Source organism: Chanos chanos, chromosome 1, assembly GCF_902362185.1.
Source record: "Chanos chanos chromosome 1, fChaCha1.1, whole genome shotgun sequence".
NCBI classification, from domain to species: domain Eukaryota; kingdom Metazoa; phylum Chordata; class Actinopteri; order Gonorynchiformes; family Chanidae; genus Chanos; species Chanos chanos.
In genome coordinates, this window is record NC_044495.1 from 15,284,233 (window position 1) to 15,308,122 (window position 23,890).

Here is a 23,890-nt window from a genome sequence, read left to right on the forward strand (position 1 = left end):
ATGTGGAGAACCCTTCAACCAACAGTGCAGAGGGATCAAGAGTTTACTGTTTGTTCCTAAAATGTAATTTTAGGCAGATTTACAAATGTTTAAGGGTGTTGTTGTCAGTTATGCATGTCAGCTGTACATATGAAGAGAAAACAGAAATGATCAGGTACGTCCTTTAGCTACAAACATCGAGAGAGAACAGGTTTGGTGGTTACCCATGCAATAAAATATTTCTGAGTAGCACTCTGGAGATTTGAAGCTAGTCTGTTCTGGGATTCTCAGTGAAAAAGATCTGACCAAAACACAGATAGCATCTCCGGCCAGCTTTCTAATCACAAATAAATTGTCCCAGAGACCGCTGGCACTGTGTGTTTGTTCACTGTGATGGACACCTAGTATTGACAAGGTGGACTGGTCTGTAGAGGAATTGCTTGGAACTGAAAGTGAGAGCTGTTGTTGTTTTCAGACGTTATAAATTGTGGGTTGCTATTTTAATGAAAGCTACTGCTATCAGCAGAATTTTGACTCAGATTGGTAATTATGATGAAAGCGTGAAAAAAGGAGATATTTTTTATATAACGCTCACATTAGGACTCCGATGCCGATATTTAATAAAATCTGATTTGTATTCATGGTGTTGTAGATATAGAGGAATTCTATTGTCCCTGCTTTGGGATCAGTGTGAGGTGAATTTAGGAAAAGCCTCATCGACTATATTCCCATACCAATTGTGTGAGTAGGGTGACACCTGGTGATTCTAGTTTAAAATGTCTTGTTCCTCAAAGCACTCTAAAATGCTGCAAGAAAGTTAACCACACTGTTAACAAATAATCATTTGTCATAACCACTCACTAATCTGATTGACGATATGATAATTGTTACATTTACAATCAGAACAGAGTGTAATTAAAATCAGAAATGTGGCATCAGTATCATTACATAACTGGATCAATAAATTTAAGAATAGGAAATCAGTTAACTACATCTTAGGTGACAAAAAATATCACTGTCTACAACATTATTCCATTTATGTGTCAACACAATCATGTTTATTGAAGTGGATCAGGAGGCAGCCTTGAATGTCACTGGAATTAGTGGCTTGACTGACTGTTATTCTTTCTCTACAGCAGTCTTTAATTCAGTCAGACCTGCTGGAATCAAGTATTCAATAATACTGTAGAACAACTGATCGTTAATCCGTTTTTAAGACCATTATGTGATCACTTAAGTCTTTTGTTTTATTTTGTTATAATTATGTGAGGTGAGAGAGAATAGACCTGTCAATATATAGGTTGTTTACTGACATCTCTTTTGGTGTAAAGCCCCAGATCTCCACACAGCAGACATGTTATTTTGCATGAATTCTGTCAACAGACCACACTACAAGGGCTATCAACTCTAAAAAGTAGTGATCTATACCCGTGAAATAAGGTCCACAAGTAAAATGGGTTTTCTTTGCGTTCAACCGCTTTCCAAACTCTTCATGAAATCATTTTTTAGACAACTGTGTGGCCCACATCTTCAACACAACAGGTCTTGGGAGGTTTGGTCCTGGCTTGGTTGGTTCCTCTATGCTGGTAGAAGTGGTTTACCTGTTTGCCTTGTTGGCTATGTGAACAATCAACAGTACAATCTTGGGTGCTTTAATACACTGGAGCGGAAATAAGATTAACGGAATATTGCATGATTTATTCCAAGTCAGGCGTCATGCTCCCAAATGTTCGGTATGAAAGGTTCGATCCCGCGTCGATCCACTAGAGGTCGTATGCACGGCTGGCCGTAAACATAACCACTTGGTGACAGGCGACAACGACTATGAAACTGTTTCTCTGTCTTATATTTGTGCACAGCGATGAAGATATGCAAGTATTTTGTCATTAGATAGATCTTCGTCGTCTCTGGGAAATGCCGTAATGGCACATACATATGCGCAGTCTCATTAAAACGAAGGCTAACGCTTTCACACTTACATTCGATCTGCTTAAGTCAATTATTAACAGTGATACATTCTGATCCACTCTGTTCGAGTTTACTTTGACCCCTAAAATCCGGGAATAACTTCATCCATAATGTGTGTATGACTTTAAAAGCGCGGCCGCGTAGATTCTGTCACGTGGAGTGTAGCGCGTGCACATGCTCCAGCATTATGGTTTAAACCAGGAAGTGCGTGTCTTGGACATGCCGCTAGTTTCTGTACTACGACTGTGAGCATAAATATTATTTCATTCATTTTTCCACCCCACGACACAGCCTTTGATAAGTGAAGAGAACATTAACGATGGAAGAGGACGTCTTAAGTTTGAGGAAACAACTTATGGAAAAAGACAGAGAGATTGCTTTTTTAAAAGGCAAAATTGATCAGCTCGGAAAGGTGACAAATAAGTAGTTCAAATTATTGTTTAGTTTTGTCATCGATTTAGATTTTTCCCCATTACAACGAAATACATGAAATACATTTCTCCGATTATGCTCCTATGTAAACTCTCTTGCTTAAAATATTTACTGTGTCAGTCTGTCAAATGAATTAATTACCACGTCTCTATAAACATTAGGATAGCGAATCGTTGAGGCAGCTACAGGATAAAATCACACTCCATGCCCCTTTGAAACCAAAGGCATCGTTAACCAACGCAGACATCATGCGATACAGTAGACAACTTCTCTTACCAGAGCTGGGTGTGCAAGGTAAGGTGACAGTCAGCCAAAGCATCTATTTCACATACGTACAAGAGAACTTTCAACATTTTCTTTCTTTTTCTTTTTCTCTTTTTTTTCTTTTTTTTTTTTTTAGGCCAGCTGAACCTCTCAAAGACGTCAGTGCTGGTAGTTGGATGTGGTGGACTGGGGTGCCCACTTGCACAATACCTTGCTGCTGCTGGAATAGGTAGTTTAGGGCAGTTTGTGTCACGGCACACAAACAATTTCTGCGTGTATACTGGTATCAAATTGAACTGTATCAGAACAGGTCTCTGTATTGAACTTTTGAACCCAAGGACCTTTCTTATCTAAGATACATGAAAGGTAATAATAATGATTTTACTGTTGGTGTGTGTAAAGGACGATTGGGGCTGTTGGACTATGATGATGTGGAGCTGAATAATCTTCATCGTCAGATTCTTCACACAGAGCAGGGTCTGGGTCAGCCCAAAGCCCTGTCTGCAGCACAGGCCCTCAGCAGGTACTGAACACTGACATTGGGTACATTTCACTTATGCGTAGTAGTGGAGGGCACACATTTATAATTGTCTGGGACCATAACAGCAGCTTATCTAACCACATTAATAGCTGTCAGCGGCATAAAACAAACTTTACATGCATGTATAAACAAAACTGCCATTAGGTATTTTCTCTACTTAGACATTGCAGATACTTTTTATTTGTCCAATCAAGTTGAGTGTCTTTGGCTTCAGACCTTTGTTTTCCTATTAGGCTTAATTCTGCAGTTGAGTGCATCCCCTATCATCTCCAGCTTTCGCCTGAGAATGCCCTGGAACTCATCCAACAGTATCCTTCATTGTGAAAAAGCTCTGCAGCTCATCAAGCAGGACCTCTTCTTCTTTGGGACGACACTTTGTTATTAATATGTGTTCTTTGTTATTATTTAAACAGTCGGCCAATTTGTTAGATTTGTTAAAACTTTACTCTCCGTTTGAGTCTTTGACTGTGTTTTACATGTATGACATTGTAGCCGACTGTTCAGACAACGTCCCCACGCGGTACCTCGTGAACGATGCCTGTGTTCTGACCGGGAGACCGCTGGTTTCGGCTAGCGCCTTACGCATGGAGGGACAGGTAAGATCAGAAAAGAGGAAGTTGATCACTGACATCTACAGGGATAGAAGTGCGACTGATTTCTACAAGAAGACAATGACCACTCGACGGCTAACATCTCGTGCTTTCCTCTGCACCTCTTTTTAGCTAACTGTTTATAACTACAGAGGAGGGCCCTGCTACAGGTGCCTGTACCCTAAACCCCCTCCACCTGAGACTGTCACCAACTGTTCTGATGGTGGAGTTTTAGGCGTAGGTGAGTGTTTTGTTGCTTTTTTTTCTCTTACAAAATATAAACATAATCTTTTGTCTGATTATGTTTATGTCTGTTTATGATTATGTCTGTTCTAGTGCTCAACAAAATGCTTGAACAATACTTCAGAGGTACTCATAAATGTATCATAAATGTAAGTTTTTGGATGGTGGAGCCTGGGAGAAAAAATTTTTGTTTTGTTTTGTTTTTTTGTCTTTGCATGCTAAGTGCCAGGGATCATGGGGTGTCTTCAAGCTTTGGAAGTGCTGAAGATTGCTTCAGGCCAAGGATGTATCCACAGCTAATTTCAGCCCGTTTAGTCTCAGATAAAGTATACAAAAAGCTTTAGAACACTTAATTCTGTGCATATCATGTATAAATAGTTTTTTTTTCACTATGGCACAAGTTTGGAAACTATTTATTGTCCTAACACATTTTGTTGATATATAATGAAACTCATTAAGCAAAAAGAAGTTGAGTTCTTGTCCTGGTGTTTACCAAAGCCATAGTTTTTTACCTAATTACTCCAACCCTAACTCTAGAATGATGCTTGAGCCAGACCATGGCTCTTATGAATGGGATAAGAATGATTGTCCTTAACTGGCCCTTGCAGCTTCTATTGAGCAGCAGCTGGTGATGTTTGACGGACAGGAAACTCGCTTCCGTTCCATTCGTTTGCGGCCAAAGCAGGCGAGCTGCGCAGTGTGTGGGGAGACACCAACAGTGACAGAGCTACAGAACTATGAGAGCTTCTGCGGCTCTGCAGCTACAGATAAGGTCAGAGGTCATATGCAGGAGGTCGGGTCGCATTATTACGCCCCACTTAGCTGCATTTAGGCATGCAGTGAAGTGAACTCCCTGAAGAGGTCACTCTAAGCATGTTATTTCACAGTCTCATTTTGTTTAGATGTGTGGGATGAATGCACAGCGGCACTTGCTAACAGTTATTACATGTTATTCAGTGAAATTCAACTACAGTTGAAATTACAAAAAAGACCCTTAGAATATTAGTAAAGATTAGAAGAATGCATGCAGTAAATCCAGAAACGGAGAACATGCAGCTCTTGTATAGGGTTGTCTGTGGTAAAAGGCCTCTTGGAATTTCAGTAGAGTCTTTGTTGCATTCCCAGACAGAGCCTCTATTGTCTGAAGTGGAGAGGATGTCTGATCCAATCTGAGAATATCTTATCCATATACCAGTGTTAACTGTCGTATCCCCTAAAACATCTTAAGCTTTTATTTGCAATTCCATTCACTGCTTTTTTACATTTCTTTAAAAACATTTTTTAAGTAAGAAATGCCATCATCATAATTTTGTCTCCAGTGTAGAAGACTGAATCTTCTCCCCAAGGAACAAAGGATCACTGTGCTGGTATGTCTGTGACACAGCAAAGTTCTGAAATTTTCTACTGATTTAAACTGACGTTTTCACTGATTTTAAATTCAGCTGTCAAGTTTAGAATCCACGTCAAATACATTTCCACGTATGGAGAAATGCTGATGTATGTCTTAGTCAGAACTTTCAGTGGCTCAGAGTTGAAAGATTTCCCCTCATATTATATAGAACAGACAACAAAGATGAATTCATATCAGTCATAATCAAAGCTGCATAAACTTCATAAGATACTTTGAAAATGTTAAGTTTTAAAATGCAAAAGTATAATTGCGCTGTCATGTTAACTATTATTTCTTAATGCACTCTGTAAAGGAATATAAATCCATTCAGGACAGCTCAGCTCCTCACCTCCTCCTGGATGTTCGTCCTTCAGTGGAAGTGGACATTTGTCACCTCTCCCATTCTCTCAGTATCCTCTTTGCTGCTGAAGTCATTATACGAGAGAGTCATTAAACATGCACAGTACTAACCTAGTGATACTTCCACAACCATTTGTTGTGGAAGCATCAGATTGTCATGAATTTCCAAATGTTAATTTGTATAGAGTGTGTAATTACAGGTGGATTCACATGTAACTATACACTAAAATACATCTTGAGAAAACTGGCCTGCTGTTTTGAGCCTTACATTGCTGACAGATATTCCACTGGCTAGTCTAGAGAACAAGAAGAGTGGAGATATTGATCAACTGAGGGAGAAGATCAGTGCGTTGAAGACACAGATGAAAACTGACCTTGAAGTGCCAGGTAAACAACAGAGCGAACTTAGCACCCAGCAGACAGTGACATCTTAAAACTGCAGGGTATTCCATGCTTTTGTACTAAGCCACGCAAATATGTTAGCCGTTCGTTCCATTTAAAACTATACATAGCATGACTAAAATTAGAATTAGAATGATTGAAGTTACATGTTGTGTGAGCGTATACATTGGACACCCTCTTACCACATTTAGTTACATTTGTCTGCCCCCCCCCCCCTTTCCTCTGTCTTTTATTTTTCTCAACCCCCTCTCATTGAATTTCATCAAACATGCTGTTGTAAATCACCTGTTTGATGAGAGTCTTCTCTTGAAAAAAGTTTGAACAAATGAGCTGCTTTGTGATGTATATTCTCCTTCCACATTTCTCCTGTTCTGTGGATCAGATGCCTCTGTCTCTATTCAAGTTTTCTTCCATAGCTACAATTTTATAGCACAAAGCAAAGCTTAATCTGAGTTTCTTCTACTTAAATGTAATTTGGCGTCTGTGCATTGCCTCATTAGTTATCCAGGTCACATGGAGTGCTAGAGTTTCTTGGCAGTTATTTTTCAACAGAACAATGATCTGAATTTCAAGACCAGTTATATTTTCTAATAATTATCTGTGCATTTTAGTAGGGATGCTAAAGCGTAAAACTTACCTTTGTCATGGTTACAAACTAGTCCAAGAGTGGTAATAAAATGCGCCTATGTAGTAATGCAAAATTTTAGGACACATCTGTTTAGAAACTCAATCTTGGTCCCCGGTGCTTTCTGGAAAAGATAAAAGCACTGCTCTTATTTTATTTATTTATTTATTGTTCATGAACTTAATCCATTGAGAGCATTCAAGACTGAAGTTTCAGCCATCGAAAGAAATTAACATTTTGTCTGCAACTTTAACATCTTCTTTGCAAATTGTGGAAGGAGTAAATAGGAACCTGCAACAAAAAGAGTAATACTGTTTTGTAAAACAAATTGTACATGCACTTAATGTAACACGCGTGTCATGTTTGTGCCTCTCTCATTGTCTGACTTATAGTGTTTGTGGTATGTAAATTGGGGAATGACTCCCAGAAGGCAGTGCAGATGTTGGAGAAGATGTCTGGATGTGAGCTGGAGCGTATCTCTGTAAAAGACATCTGTGGAGGTCTGATGGCCTGGGCACAGAAAATCGACCCCTCCTTTCCCCAATATTAGATTACCTCTCATTTACTGTTCATATTTGTAGTTTTCTGTGGTTAAACAATGAAGTACTAATAAAAGTGATTGACTTTGTTCATCAAATGTGTGAGTGTGAATATTTTTGTTTGTTTTGCAATAGTTTATTGTACATATTTGGAATATTTAATAGATTTGCAATAAATGGTCATTTCAGATATAATTTAGCTGTAATTTCTGAATACATAAACATGTAGTACTGTGCAAAAGTCTTAGGCCTCCCAAAGAAAATTGTTAAACACATTTTCTGGGACATAAGTATTTATTTGCATGTAAAAAACAATATATAACATTAGAATTAACACAAATAAATATGAATGTAATAGAAAGTAACAAGAATTTCTCATATTTTTTGAAACACGTCAGTATCTTATGTGGCATCCCTCAGAGTATAGAACTGAACCAATTTGCTTTGTTACACTTTTTTTTCCCCCCTTTTTTTTCAGCCAAGTCCTAAATTCTGGTCAATTCTTCCAGGCTTCTAGAAGGATTTGCCTTACGCCCTCTTTTGACTTTGGCTGTGTTTCGTTGTTTCTCTGTCCAAGTGATCCCACACAGATTCAGATACGCTGAGGTTGGGGCTCTAAAATGATGGATCTAGCACTGTAAACGGTCCATCTGCAGATGCTCCAAGTCGTCTTAATTGTGTTTGCTTTTGGGTCATCACGCTGAAAAAGGAAGTTTTGGCCAATCAGTCATTTTCCTAAATATACAACATGATAAATCAAAATCTGTTTGTATTTCTCAGCACTCATCATTCCGTCGATTTTCATCAAATCCCCCGCACTACTGGCTGAGATACACACCCTGACAATGACAGAACCGCCATCATGCCTCACAGAGGGCTGCAGACAGGGATCAGTGTACCTCTCACCAACTCTTCCTCTCACATACTGATGTCTTTGTGAACCAAAAGTTTAAATTTGGACTCATCACTCCATAAGATGTTCTGCTACTTGATGTCACTTTATAGTCTTTTGCCTTACACTCTTCTGCTAATTGCCTTTCCACAAGCATAGTTTCTTAGCTTCAACATGCTCCACAAGACCATTTCTTAAGAGACTTCTTCTCACGGTGAAAGGGTCTACTTTGGTTCCAGATAACTCTGCCAGATGCTGAGCGAACACTTCACTGGATATCTTTCTGTCCCTTAAGGAAGTGACCTTATAGTACTGTTCATCAAATGCAGACAGCTTTTTGGGACTTCCAGTGTGTTTTGTCTTCAACCTGGCTAGTTTCTTCATTTTTTTTTTTTTTTTTCATGATGGCTTGAGCACATCTTGAAAATCTGGTTTGGTGTACTTTTGTTTGCCTGGTTGATATGAAAGTATGATTATTATTATTATTATTATTATTATTATTATTATTATTTGTCAGCAAAGCCTGTTAGCTTAGCCATTTCCAAACTTCTCCTCGAGGCACCCCAGTGTTTGTTATTACCATCCAATACACCCATGTATTTGTTAAATTCCACCACTAGCACACCTGATTTCAATACTCAGTGCTTTGTTAAACTGAATCAGGTGTGCTAGTCATGGAATTTAACAAATACACAGAATGGCTGGAGTGCCTCAAGGAGAGGTTTGGGGACTAAACCAGTGTTCTCTTAACCATCTCACAAGAGATCAGAGAGTTTGTGGAAAACACAAGAAATTCGTGTTACTTTTTTTGTTGTGTTGTTTATTTCCATCAACTGCAATGTTATACAGTTTTCCCCTTTATAGGCAAACTAACACTTACTACCCAGATAGATAGTTTTAGAAATCATTTTGTTGGGTTGCCTTACACTTTTCCACAGTTCTACATATGGTAATAATTCAATGATAAATCATTTAGATGCCAGCCCATCTATTCCAAACGAGTTGTTTAAAACGGAGTTGCACCCAATCGTCTGATTCGTGTAAATGAAACTGTTGTGCGAGCATACAAATATTGACTTTTTTATTAGCAGCAAACTTTTATGAGCCTAACAGAAAATCAGGAATGTTTTAAGCAGTCCAGCTTACTCTGCTATGAGTAAGTCAGATGTATTGGTTCCAAACATTTGGTTTAAACAAAATTGTGATGCGTCTCTTGAGACCACTGTTTCAGACTATCACAACATAAATCTCGGTCTGGATTGATGGAAAAACTCTCTAGTCCACGGTGTGTCACCGTTAGAGACATTACCCAAAGCGGTCGCGGATTCGTCAGACATTCATCCGCGTTTCCCTATAACGGAAACAGTGCATAGCATTGACATGCGCGTAATACAAGAGCAGACTGGAGCACTTGCAACTGTGGGATTGTAGTGAAACTATTCTTCTCTGAATCTGGGCGCTCTGGCAGGCCGAACTCCAAGACCCAGAAAGCGTTTCACTACTTAAAGTAAGAGACAGAGGTGCCGTCACCGCTGGAAAGTTAACAAGATGTGCACGAAATAGTGTTATATTAAAGACCGAACAAATACAGGCTTTAAAGCAAGTTTGAGTACACCAGCAGCGAGTGGATTTTTTTTTACCACGATAATTTTACGAGGTTTTTTTTACGCTTTTGTTTAGAAATAGGAGGACTGAGAATTAGCACCAGTTCTCCTTGTCTGCTGGTAGTTTGAATTCTCGACTTTTGCAGTCCACTTGCAGTCCACGCAAAAACGCATTTTGATTTGAAGGTAAGATATCGCTAACATTTGTAGCTTTGGGTGAACCGTTGCAATCCATAGACTCTCGAAACTTAAACATAGTAATGCAGAATGCGCGGACAAAGGTGTTGTATAACTTGTTTTGCTGGCTTTCTATACACTCGAGGGTGGGAGGGTCGGGTCCAGATGTGGACAAGAGAAGAATCTTAGTTTTTGTTATGATAACGTATAATCACTCAACCAGCATGTCTTTATGAACAAACAGCAAAAATTAACAACTAAGTTGTTGCCTCTTATACTGATTTTAGTACCTATGTTTTTATTTCTAATTTTTAAATTTCAGTTCTGTTTTTGTGCTTCTGTAACTTTTTTGGTTATCTATACAATTAACAGTGTAGTCCACATTTGCTCCCATTTACTGTGTTTAATATTTATTTAATAATGTTAGGGCGTTTTAATATTATCATTTAATATAGATATATATGTCTGTGGAACTATATACCTGTGTGGAATTGATCTGAGAATGCTGAGATAAATAGTTTACTCGTGAATAAAATCAAGTCAGTTCTGCTGTTCATTTTTAGTCTTTGCTTTATTCTTTTCAGAATTCTTACAACTGAAGAGGCAGAGAGAGACCTGAAGTTAAGAATGACATTTGGTTACTTGAGATTCCAACTGGAGCTACGGTCTTTCAGTGAAGGAATGAATGTGGATGAGTGAGTGAGGCATTTCTGTCCTCACTCATCAGTTCAACATGTACAGCTCAAAGAGAAATAGGAGAGGACAGCAGTGCAGTAAGCTGTGGAGAATGTAATTTGGCGGACCTGCTGTGTTTACAAGTATTTGTTTACCTCTCAGAACCTCTACAAGAAAAGATGTCCAGAAGTCCATTGTCACAAAGGATCTAAGGTTTATGAAGATCAACTCTTCAAGTAAAGTGCTGGTAACTATAGAGGCACAAGAGTCCAAAACAGTTCAAGCCGACAACCACTCCTTTTGCACGGCTGTCACTGCAGGGAAACCAATGTCTGCCTGTAGCAGGAGGACTCTTCCATCCCTGCCTAAAACCTACCTCCACTCTCAACATCAGACTACACCTCCAACCACTTCTTCCTTTTCCAGCTCCTCTCCACAACTTTACAATCGTCTGTCCAATGGAAGCCACAAAGCTCCAAGCCCAGCAAACTCAAGAGGCTCTTTTCATGGAGTGTCTTTCCTTCTTCAGATTGGACTCACCAGAGAAACTGTGAACCTTGAAGAACACGACCTGTCACTATCTGCTGTGAAAGACTTGGTCTGTTCAATTGTCGACCAAAAGGTAAATGGTCCTTGTTATTTAAACTTCTGTTAATCTGTGTGACTTGCTTTTATTTTGGTACAGTTGTTTTCAAATGAATAGAGGATTTTCAGTCATGATCAACAAATGCAGTACCAGGCTGCTTTTCTAGCGAACTCATTCAGCCCTTAAGCGTATTTACATCACAGATGCTTAAAAATAGTTCATTTAACTGTAATCAAATGTGGTATTGATTGTACACAAAGTTTTCTGAACTGGCAGTGACAGAATGTGGCACTAGAACTGGGAGTTGGAACTGGGAGTTGGACAGGGTCTCCCAGGAATCAAGATCATAGTGCCAGAGCACATGTTGGCAAGTGGTCTGGGATAGTAAGTCAATAGTTCTCCAGGGGCGGGCACATTCATTAGCGTAACCTGAATGTTTCCTTTTTTTCCCCTTCTTTCTTTCTTTCTTTCTTTCTTTCTTTCTTTCTTTCTTTCTGTAAGAAACACTCTGTCATGTTTACTGACATGTAAGTAACCATAAGTTTATTAGACATATAAATGCTGTTGCACTTCATTTCATCCCACAGCCCATATACCAGAGAGTCTGAAATGATTATGTAGTGGGATAAAGGACAGCAGAAAGCACTGCTTGCAATTCACAACGTGACTGGATGACTGTAAGCATTTGATTTAAAATGATCTCTTCACACCATTGAGAGACAGTCACTCAATACTGACTTAAACTGTCCATAGTACAGTTAAGTCCAGATCTATCAGCACATATATTTTAGACAAAGTTTAAATATAAGTTAAATTTAGGTTCATTTACTATAAATTTTTGATTTGAGGTAATGCCATAGCATGCTGACCATTTTCCTTGTCCTGTCCATGGGGTGCAGAAAGTCATGTGAACGACATCAGAAATGCCACAGACTAAAAGTTTTATGAGATTGATGACATGGCCTGTTAACAGAACAGAATGTGGCCCTGGTGATGAAAGTAGTGCTGTAGTTCTGTGATAGTTTGTGACATCACAGAACGTTAATAGCTTTGAGTGCTTGTTCAAGTCCACTGTGATTCCTGACATGGTAACATTCCTTTGAGCCAGTGTAAGGCCATTGCTCTTTGAGGTCCGTTGACTCTCACTTAATATTAATCTGGAGGTTTGCATGATTTAGAACACCAAGTTGACATTTTCTGGGATCTTGTCCTCCCTTAGTTCAGAAGCAGAATATTTTAAGAAAGAAAGTAGAAGCATGACTTCTTTAACAGTTTTCATTCATAAATTAGATCCACAAACAAGCAGTCAAACAACTCTGTGTAGGGAAGACCAGAGAGTTTAATGAGAGTACAACAGTGTGTCAAAGGTTTCTGAGGCTAATGCTTGTGCTTTAAGATTTTGGGTGGATTTTAGCAAAAGACAAAATCGGTCTACAAAGAGATGAGTTTTTCACAATCAGTCCAGCACTTTCTCATCTCCTGTAAGTGAAGTTATGACCCTCTCTACTGAGGGACTTTGCCCCAGCTCGGCCAGGCATAAACCATTCTACTAAGCAAAAAACAGGGCTTCACCAGTCAGTTGAGAGCCTACAGGAATTGTGTTTTATTCACTGATACCACATCAGATACGCTTTGGAGGGAACTTTACTACTGGGAATTTTGATTTACAAGACCGGAGGACAGTTAGGAAAGTGAATCACCATCTACTGCTTTATGCATTGCACATGCAGAGAAGCTGAAAACTAAATCAAAGCCGAGGATTTGCTTCAAACTTTTGCAAACGAACAAAAGCCACAGGTTGTGCAAAAATAGCTTGGTCTTTCTAAAGAGCTTTACTATTTAGAGTTTTACGATAATTTTATTTTTCAACGACATATATTTATTGACAATATTTTCAGTCACTTAAAGACCTTGACGCTGAAAATGGGGGAGCTTTTTCATTTTATTCATGTGCCTCATTTGTAATTGGCATCATTTGCTTTTGCATTGGCATAATTTGCATTTTCATTTCCATTTGTTCTAATACTGACATCACTCTTAATGGGAAACTGCCCAAACCATTAGTCAACAAATATTGAATATGCTTAAGGCAAGAGATCTTTTGCACAGGTGGTCATATCTGTTCTTCTGTATGAAATGTATAGGTCTGAATAATATCTAGCCTCTTATGCCATGACCAAACTGATTTTCAATCCTAATTCAGTTCTCACACCGCTGAACTGTGTAGAGCAGAACATTCAGGGAAATAAATATTCAGTGGTGAAGTACTTCCTGTTGTGGTGTCGCCCAAGTCTTCCGATGCAGTTACAGAAGGAGCAACCAAAGGGCAAAAGTTCACCACATTGAGAGTGACATGCAATCAGCATTCCTCACATTCCTAAAGACTCACATTTAGATGAGAATGCTATGGGATGCCCCCGAATTCTGCCATCAGAAATGATGGCATTTACATTTGGCATAACTATTTAGAATGAGACAAAACATTGCATACACAGAATACAAGTGCGTCAGTTATTCCCATAGCTGTTTTTAGCTATTGGTGGTGCGCTGAGATGAGGCTAGATTATTGTGATATCTGTGTCTTGACAGTGAAGGTTAGTAGTAAAAGTGAGTGGTGAAAGTTTGTATTGAGGGTTGAGTGTAATGGTTAGCAGTTTGAGTTAGTAGTGCAGCTTAAATCCTTGGTCCTTTATGTAAAGGTCCTCCCTGTCTGTCAGAAAAGGATGATACAGCTAGTCAAGTGTTTTGAATTTACAGCCTTTTGGCAAAGGTATTGGAAAAAGGCACAGAACTTTTTTTCACAAAAGGAATTTTTATGAACGTTTTACCTTGATACTGGTCCCAAGATTTTTGGAGCAGATGGAAGGACTGTTAGATTAGACAGGAGCTTTTCACATACAGGGTACATCAATGTTCCATTGACAATATACAGGGGGCAGACAGACAGACAGACAGATAGACAGACTGATGGATAGACAGACAGATAGATAGATAGATAGATAGACAGATAGAATTATACTTTTATATCAACATATAAATAGATTTTACACACTCCCAGCAACTGGTTGTTATTATGGTTTCAGTTTTTGTTTTTTTGGTTTTTTTTTTCTTTGAATGTTTTTTCTCTTAATATTTTTGTGTGCATCATTCCATACCAACTCATCCAGAATTTGTTTCCCTGTTCATGCCATGGATTTTCATTAAAAAAATTACTCCAAATACTTTTTTAATTATGAATTTTCGAAGTTTGGCCCTTGGAGCTAAATTTCGATTTTACAATTCTTTGTGTATCATAAGCCTCACCAATTGCTTATTTTTCACTGGATTGGGCTGAAATTTGTACTGAACATCTAAGAAACCCTAAGAGTAATTTGCAACATGTATTCATGTAAATAGTTGTTGCTGAATGTTTTACAGTAATCAATTTAATAACAAATCATTTTTTTTTACCTAAACAAAGAATCTTTAATTTTCAAAAAATGATATTTCCACTAGTTTTCACTTTCCTGCAACCAAATTTTGATTCTGTGTAGTATTAATATAGTTCTATCACATCTAGAAGTTATTTGGTCCTGCATAAAAAATAGAGTGCCACAGATCTTGCTAAATATAGCTTCGGAGCTGAAAAACACGCTTTTTAAGATATTTTGACTGTATATTTTCCAAAGAAGGATTACTTTGATTTCCTTTAAACTTTGTTACGGAAAAGTGTTAATATTCATTGCAGATATATAAAAGATTTAAAGATGGTATAGTATGCCCTCATCATTTAATAATTTTTTGTAAATGAGCATTTCTTACACTTGTAACATAGTGGACAAAGCCAGGGAAACATGAAATATTAAATATTAAAAATGCAAATTTTATTGAAGCTGAGAAACACAAATGTACTGTCTATGCATATAGCATTTCAAGTTAGCAGCATACTCACACTGTATGGCAAAATTACTGTCCGTTACAGCATAGGTCTGTGTGATATGACCAAAATCTCATATCCTGATTTGGGGGTTTCATATCCAGATAATGATACATATCATGATATAGAAAATTTTCTGTAAATTCAATGAATGAATAGTTTCTATAAAATGAAGTTTGTTTTGCGCACTTGACAGTACTTTTGTGGCTTGTATCCGTAGACTCTCTGTACTGTTTGAGATGATTCTTGCGTAGGTGATAAAAGAGGTTAGTTGTGTTTGGCTGCGGTCACACTTGGTCCATTTTGCTTTTCCACACCCGAGTGCGACTGCTCCCCCCTTCCCCTGCCACCACTAGTCTCTTTTCACATTACATTTTTTGGTTGCGAACTCTTGTACATTTATGTCATTAACACGTAAGGATCGTGCAGCTTTTATTTACCAATGTCACTAGGCAACGACGCAAAAGAGAGGCAAAATGGAAAGCCACACTATACTTGTTTTCTTATTCATCTTTTCGTTAATAGCCGTGTTTGGCCTTTTCGCTACGTCAGACATGTGTCCCACTGTTTGAGAGCGATGCGAGCTGCTCAGATAAGGAGGTTTTTGCGGAGACAGGCTGGAATGCTAAATGAATTTGCAACTTTGCTTGCAGATCATACACGCATATCCCGAGCAATGTGGCTACCTGCAATTACTTCCCTAATAGTTTTTAGATGCGACAAGCGTGAATTGCTATGTAGCTTTCCTCTAGTCACTATCTTTAAGATTGTTAGCTTTTTTGAAAATTGCATATTAATAAATAATTTCACATTTAACAGTGATTTATTTGTTGTAGGAGAAATTACACGTCATCAATAGCGTTTACTTCCTTGTATTGGATCGGACAGCTTTCACACCAAATGCGAACTGCACTGGAGTTCAAGTGAACCGTACCCCAGACCCCTGTTTTCTGGAGGACTCAGTTACGGTCCCTTGGTATGCACCCAAGTTTGGAAAACAGTGTTCACACCAACAAAACAAACTGTACTAACGGCTCAAGCAGACTGGGGTCCGCACCAAAAGCTGTAGTGTGAAAGCATCCTCATGACATCTCAATGCAAAAGCAGTCAGTGGCACCTGTAGTCACCACTGTTACATTCCAACAGGTGAGAAAACTCTCCAAGTGTCAAGGATGTCTGGAGACGACACTTCTTTTACAGCTCAGGTATTGAACAGTCAGCTTCAGTATCAGCAACTGAGTTGAGGATTATTGATATATGTCAGTGTTGTCCGGGAAAATACTTTGCTTGTATGTATGATGGGAAGTGGTGGCTTGGATTTGTCATGGAAACATCTGATGATGATGGAGAGATCCTGGTCAGCTTCATGTCTCCACATGGGCCAGCAAAATCCTTCCAGTGGCCTGCAAGACATGATACATGTTGGGTCCCTCTTCAGGAAGTGCTGTGCATCATTGATCCTCCAACTACAAGAAATGGAAGGCAATGCTACCAGTCCAGTGATAAAGGAAAACTGGACCATCACAAAAAGTGAATTTCCTTGAGCACCACTGATAATGTGCTTGATTTTTGTTCATGCTATAACGGACAGTCATTTTGCCATGCAGTGTGAATATGTTGCTAACTTGAAATTTTATATCCATAGATTGACAATGACATTTGTGTTTCTTAGCTTCAATAAAATTTCCATTTTTAATATTTAATATGTCATGTTTCCCTGGCTTTGTCCACTATGTTACAAGTGTAAGATATGCTCGTTTACGAAAAATTATTAAATGATGAAGGCATACTATACCATCTGTAAATTCTTTACATAATGTTAACACTTTCCTGTAAAAAAGTTTCAAGGAAATTGAAATAATCTTTATTGAGAAAATATACAGTCAAAATATCTTAAAAAGCGGGTTTTTCAGCTCCGAAGCTATATTCAGCAAGATCTGTGGCACTCTATTTTTTATGCAGAACCAGATAACTTCTAGATGTGATAGAACTATATTAATACAACACAGAATCAAAAATTGGCTGCAGGAAAATGAAAACTAGTGGAGATATTAATTTTTGAAAGTTAAAGATTTCTTTGTTCGGGTAAAAATTGATTTATTTGTATTAATTTGATTACTGTAAAACATTCATTTACATGAATACATGAATACAACTATTTACACGAATACATGTTGCAAATTATCCTTAGGGTTTCTTGGATGTTCAGTACTAATTTCAACCCAATCCAGTGAAAGATAAGCCATTGGTAAGGCTTATAATACACATATGAAGAATTGCAAAATTGAAATTTAGCTCCGAGGGCCAAACGTCAAAAATTCATAACTAAAAAAGACTTTGCAAGGTCCCATGAATTTGCAAGGTCCCATGAATTTAATAGAAGTTTTTACTTTTTTTTTTCAAGAAAATCCATGGCATGAACTGGGAGGCCCTAGGTCAGTTGGTATGGAATGACCCTTCTGTTAAGAACTAGATATAGTCAGAATAGACCCTGAGTAACTGAAAAGAAAGAAGGAAAATGTAAATGGAAACTAGAATGTGCCGACTGGCCAAACTGTGTAAGGTACAGGAAATAAATTACAGCTGACTTACCCCCATAGGGCCATATAGCTAGCAAGCCTGTGTGTCCACTATGGATGAAACAATATATCATTCTCATGTTCCATCGCACGAGTGAAAAAAAAAAAATCAACTTGTCATACAGGCATTTTTTCTTTATTCTTTAATATAAACCTTTATCTAACCACTCTAGAGCCATTGAGCATTCTTGTGCATTTTCAAAGCATGGTGCTATAGTACGCGAGACAGGAGAGCCAGTTTTCAGCAGTCATGGAGAGAGCTGGGCTTAATTCCCTTGTTGAACAGCACGGTTGCCCACCTTGTATTCATACCAGTGACCTTACAGTTTCTGGCGTGGAGCCCGTTTCTGACAAAACCATGATATTTTTTCCCAGGACAGCTGTTTGTGAATCAGATACAGTCGTGGTGTTTAAGATTTGATGTGAGAGGTGACAGATGAGACAATGAGTTTGTCAAGCATTCTGCTGTTCTACGAGTGGTTTCTGTACCAAATTCAAATTAACTTTTGGAAAGAAAACAGCCTTAATTGTACTGTCTATAATTTCACTTTTTATTGTGCCTGCACAAATGTTGAGTTTAATGGTTCAAGAGTCTGTCTCCCGCAGAAATGACAATTCAGCGCAGCATGACTCATCAAAAGCCTGCATTACAGTGTGCCAGGCAATGTGTTCTTCAATATGTGTTTGCTGCTCTCAGTGGACAGGCAAAGCCCAGTAAAGTGCTTGAGTGTGTCCTGGATAGGAACCAGCCTTGTTATGTATTATAGCCACGTGTTGCTTCCTAAACTGGCAAGACGTGTGACATGAATGTACAGATGGATGGAAATATCCAACCAGAAGGGATTTTTTTTTCTTTCCTTTTTTTTTTTTCCTGCACTTCAGACAAATTATGGATTTGGTTTTCAAACTCCCAGTTTGACTTGTAAACAGAATAAAGTAGTGTTGGAATGATCTTTGAAGACTGATTTAACATTACGCAGAGTGAATAGCTCTTCATGGAACTCACAAGCCCTGATTAAATAACTGAAATGTCTCTGGAATGTTGAGAAATTAGTTTTTGTATCCCTCTCTTCCAGTTTTATAACACCCTTCGGGCTAGTTATCTCAAGTGAAGCAGTAGATTGCAGTGTGATATTGCAGGCCGTGATAAATGGGAAAACAATAACTTCAGTATGTTGTATTAAAGAATGAGCAAAAGTGGCTCCATACTATTCCATGGATCCTTCAGTGTTTCCCTTGAGCTTGTCTGGCTGTATCCAGTGCTTAACTTCTCTTGCCACATTCCCACAGAATCTTCTGGAGTAACCGATCTTAAGTCTTAAAGTAAGGACTTTTGGTAATTTTTTAAATGATGAATTATATTTTAAACACGGTGGCATATTTTCCAGTTCCCCTGACTGACTCAGCTGTTCACTCTATAGGTCTGCATAAATCTTTCTTATAATCCATTTTACTGGTATATATGGGAAGCATACATAAAGGATTTTCATCATGCCTGTGTTGAAAATACATGCAGATGTTTGGCACTTTGTCAACTTTCCACCTCTTATTGTTCAATGCGAGCAACAGGAGTGAAGAGTGCAACCTCAGTTAATTTGTCAGGTCTTTTTACAGTTTAAATGGAATGACATAATTTCTCTCTGTAGAGAAGAGGTCAAAATACCCAGATGTCACGGAGACACAACAATGGAGCCACTGTTAGCCCTTACAAATGGAGAGATTTCCTCCCATTATGTTAATAGCTGCAGGTTCATACAATGGAAACCACATGGAGGCCTCGGTGTTCTCATAGTTCCTCCCTGAAACTCTTGCATTATCGATCGGCATGGTTTAGCAAGATTGAACAAACTGCAGTTAAAGATGTTTTCTTAGTGCTGCTTTTCCTGCCTCTTTGCTGAATGAGTGATCTGCTAAACTGATAGGCAGGTAGCAAAAAGTGCTACAGGCCACAGAAACAGGCAAGTACTACAGCTTTCTTTCATCTGAATAGCTTTGTGTCATTTTTATACGATGCTCTAATGACAAACTAAATTTCTAGTCTTTACATAATTCAAAAGCAAAGTTTTCCATACTTTGATGCTGGAATGTGACAACAGAAAGTGCAACACAAAAGTTATAAAGGATAATATTGAATATTGTAGACCACTCAGAAAGGATTTTGAGACACTAAAAAATATACTGAACTTGCCTACATATCATTATAGTCACTAATGTGAAACCCTATCATTGGATTTCGCTTGATCAATTCTACACATTTTAAAACCAAATATGTAACAGGACATATAACCTTTAATTGTCTAAAGTAATACCTATGGCACAAGCACTTAAATGTTTTTTTTTTCCAGACAAAATTTCAAACACTTCATTACACTTCATTGCTTAACCAAAGCTGTTGCCAAAGGGTATTCCACCATGTGTTGACTTGGAGTGCATGGGGACGCATGACCCCATATCAAAATTTAATCTGTAGGCATGATTAAAGACAGGATTAACACATGAATATTTTCTGCATTGTATTGTCCAACATTTCTTGAGTGACACTGTTCTCATAGAGCTATTCTGCAAATTTCATAAAGTACATTACGGGCCCAATTGTCTTTCAGAACTTCAAAAAATACACCAATTCTGCATGCGTCACTTGCTGTTTGAAATGCAGCCACAATCTCATTCACTTACTTGCTGGTCTAAAACAGTATTCCTTTAGGCCAGTCCACCTGTACTCTATTTTGTCCCCACAGAAAACAACTTTCCGATTTGGGGCACCTTCTAGCAACTGATGAGATAGTGAGTTCTGATCATACAAATGCACAATGAGTTGTGAGCATACATCTAAGGGCAACACATGGCCTCCACAATCATACATGTTTTACATATGTACTACAGGCAGATCAATACTGATGTCATGACAATGGCATGGATCATAATACCGCACGACTCATATCACATTCATTAATGTGTAATAAAGTAAGAAATCTCTCTCTCTCTCTCTCTCACACACACACACACACAACACACAACAGGCAACACACACACACACACTCACTACAGACTGAAGAAATCTTCATTACTTTTGATACAATACAGATTTAAATCTGATATGATTATATAAATTGGTATTTTGTTAATAAATTCATTTGTACTAGTGTCACAAAGAATTGTCACTTCCAGATTACTTTTGCATAAAGTGAGTATTCAGGCTTTGCTCAAAGTATGCTTTGTTAAATGGGAGTTGAAATGCAACAGTAGGTTGCAAGACCACTCACACTTGGTGAGATCATCTTGACAGTGGCCAAATTTTCTTTCAGAAAATGATGAGGGCCTGCAGGGTATTCTGGAACCAGTAAGGGCTTTCAGTCATGGACCAGAACTCACACTTTGTGCATTGCACCCGTAACTGCCAAAAATTGGTTAATGTTTGCTTTGCTTTTCATTTCTACAGGAATCCAGTTCAATGTGCTTATCAGTATGAGAAGATCTATCGAGTCTTTGGATTTTCCAGGGGATTAACTGGCAGCATTTCTTAGCCACAGCAACTTGGCTAGCATGTTGCCAAGAGACATTTGAGTTGGATGTCTCTAGTTCTTGTTTTCCTTCCCCTGTTAGTGCAGTTTAGCAGATTGGACTATGTCCAGGCCTCAGTGGTAGGGCCAGGTGGGCAGGCTGTCCATTCACCACTGCAGAGAGTAGCTGGCTGCTGCTTTTCCTATCCCTCTGTTTTCATTAGCCTTGCCAGGCTTAATCACAACAGTCCTGTGGGAGATCTGGTCCTCACATCTCTTACTCTTTCTATAGCAGTATAGGGTATAGAGAATGTCCTCATTGTGCTGGTTGGTCACCCACTCTGATCTCCAACTTGGCATTACCCATATTCAGTGCAACTTCATATATGCCATTTGTCATTATGTTTTCAGAATTCTGGACAGACTGTGATGTTTAGTGATGATATTACCCTTCAGATCATGGTGGAGTGATGGTAGCACCTTTCAGTCATAGTCATTATTGTTATACAGGCAGAGTACTGGTATTGGAAGAATTATAGAAGATGTCAGTGGTCTAGGATCGTTCTTAATTTGGTCTTTCATAGACACACAACACCAGTAGTAACTAGCTTAGTCACCCCTCCACAGTGAGGTCATTGAACCAGTCTAAATTCATGGGACTCCAGTGTGTAGTGCACAACAAATAAAACTTTTTTTGTGGTACATGTGTGAGGTCAACATTAATATAATTTCTTCTTTTTTAAATGCAACAGCTTGCACCGATCAGAAACTGTATAAATAGTTTGCTGCAAGAATTGTGGTGTGAATTGCTCAGCGTGTTCCAAGGGCCTGTTGCCTGCACACACACAAGGAAGTCAGGAGACATGACAGCAGTTTGCATTGTTGAGACTATGGGCTTGCCACAAAGCAAGCTAAAAAGCTCTTCTGACTATCGCATAGCAGAGAGTATGCAGTATCATTATGCAGTGTTTACGTGCAGAGACTGTAATAAGCTCACCGATGTTTTGAAGCAGTCTGCTATTGTGCTTGGAAACAACGGACTGGAAACTTCAGGAAACCAAAATGGAGTCATTTATGTAGCGCTCACACAATGATAATGTAATGCTGACAGGCTGGTTCAAAGAACTCCTCGGTGGTGCATGGAAATAGATTTTCCGTCTGCTTGTTTTGTCTATGGGTGGACACCCTACTGTGATGTCTACCTTAGAAGTTCACAGGGAGGCAGTTTATGCCTGTCACCTCATGCTGTTTCCACTCCATGATTTCACAGAACCTGTCCTACACATTTATAAACATCCATTTGAGCAAAATGCTTGATGAAATAATCTGTGCAGTGTTCTGCTACAGCCTATGTCATGTCTATCATTTCATATCTCTTAGCAGCAGATGCACTGATTAAATACGTTACATAAATATTTTTAGTAAATCAGGCCATTCATTTTGGTTGAAGATTAAAACATATATAAAGACACGACAATGTTGTAACATTTTCTGTATTGCAGTATTCACGACATCTCCCAATCCACATATTGACAGTCATGTTCATTTTCTTTCATACCAGTGTGTTCACCCATCCAAATAACCATACACTGTAAACAGCATTGCTTTTTTTTCAGATTATCTGTTCAGAACCAGTGTCTTAGAGGAAACTTCTGGTTTTCCAGTCTGAATGTGACATTTTAAACACAATTCTTTCAGTAATGCCACAGTGAACCTTTTTGCGAGTGATACACCAAAACAGCTGAGTGCGAACTGTGGTTGTTTGGAGCAAAAAAAGACTGTGTTCTGATGTAGAATATTAAACAGTGAATCCTGTTCATGAACAAGTAACTGTGCATATGAGTTCTGAAAATCTTTTTTCAGGAGCTAACACATCCTGAAATCCAGCCGTAGATCACTTTTAGGGCTTGCCTTGCAGGGATTCATTTAGCATCTATGAGGTTTGGGAACTGTAGTATCAAGAGAACGTGTCTGGTTTTTGTGTGTGGGGCAGAGGTTAGGCTATAGGGCCAAAAACATTTGGTGAAGCAGCTCATGTGATGAGCTTTGGGCAAGGTGGCTCTTTACTCTGCCTGCCACATGACCCACATGATTCACTGACCTTGTTTCCAGCAGCTATGCATTTACTGGATCCTAGAGGTTCCACTTTGTGTTCCAGCAACTGAGGAGTCCTCACCAGATAAAGTGCTTCTAGTGGTAATATATTTTGTTGTACATATATTGTGTGGTCACAAAGTCACCTCAAAAGCCCCTTTTTACACTCAGTAGTGCAACCTCCAGTGATGATTACATGATGCAGTTTTAGTAGACCGTCGTCTTTCACAGAGGTTACTGTATGTTCTTTTAAATCTATGTAAACTTCATGTAACAGTGGAGAAGCTGCTTTCTCCATTACATGAACATAATAATGCTCAGTCTGAACTAGACTGTAGGGTATTTATTCGGTCGAAGAGTCCAGCTTCCCCTTCTGTTACCTTATAGCTCATATTTCCTGCTGATACTTCATCTTTTGGGCATTGATTGTCATCTGTCTTTTACATCTCATTGTCAGTCTATTGAAGCTTTCTGTTTAAATAGCTTTAGAAGTATCTTTGTAAGGTAATTAGCACTGTCCTGCTTTGAGAAATA

At 38.6% G+C, this 23,890-nt stretch overlaps 2 protein-coding genes across 2 annotated transcripts in view; both read left to right on the top strand.

The window, feature by feature from the left end:
- Nucleotides 1–2,266: 2,266 nt before the first annotated feature.
- Nucleotides 2,267–7,374, top strand: mocs3 (molybdenum cofactor synthesis 3). The gene is made up of 13 exons (XM_030783694.1): nucleotides 2,267–2,359; nucleotides 2,541–2,673; nucleotides 2,780–2,872; nucleotides 3,046–3,166; nucleotides 3,418–3,492; nucleotides 3,663–3,780; nucleotides 3,907–4,015; nucleotides 4,241–4,303; nucleotides 4,626–4,789; nucleotides 5,337–5,384; nucleotides 5,721–5,817; nucleotides 6,047–6,154; nucleotides 7,187–7,374. Exons 1-13 carry the CDS (start codon nucleotides 2,267–2,269, stop codon nucleotides 7,342–7,344), a joined length of 1,380 nt encoding a protein of 459 aa, XP_030639554.1. The 3' UTR covers nucleotides 7,345–7,374.
- Nucleotides 7,375–11,169: 3,795 nt separating this feature from the next.
- Nucleotides 11,170–23,890, top strand: part of prkd3 (protein kinase D3) — a 37,102-nt gene continuing 24,381 nt past the window's right edge. The window contains exon 1 of the mRNA XM_030773904.1: nucleotides 11,170–11,303. The gene's annotated coding sequence lies outside the window, so the exon portion shown is untranslated. The remainder of the gene's footprint in view (nucleotides 11,304–23,890) is intronic.

Excerpts from the sequence above, each read along its gene's own strand:
- mocs3 (XM_030783694.1), top strand. The coding sequence starts at position 2,267 with ATGGAAGAGGACGTCTTAAGTTTGAGGAAACAACTTATGGAAAAAGAC. Across the intron at positions 3,167-3,417 it reads GCAGCACAGGCCCTCAGCAG|GCTTAATTCTGCAGTTGAGT; the intron begins GTACTGAACACT and ends TTTTCCTATTAG. Across the intron at positions 4,016-4,240 it reads TGGTGGAGTTTTAGGCGTAG|TGCCAGGGATCATGGGGTGT; the intron begins GTGAGTGTTTTG and ends TTGCATGCTAAG.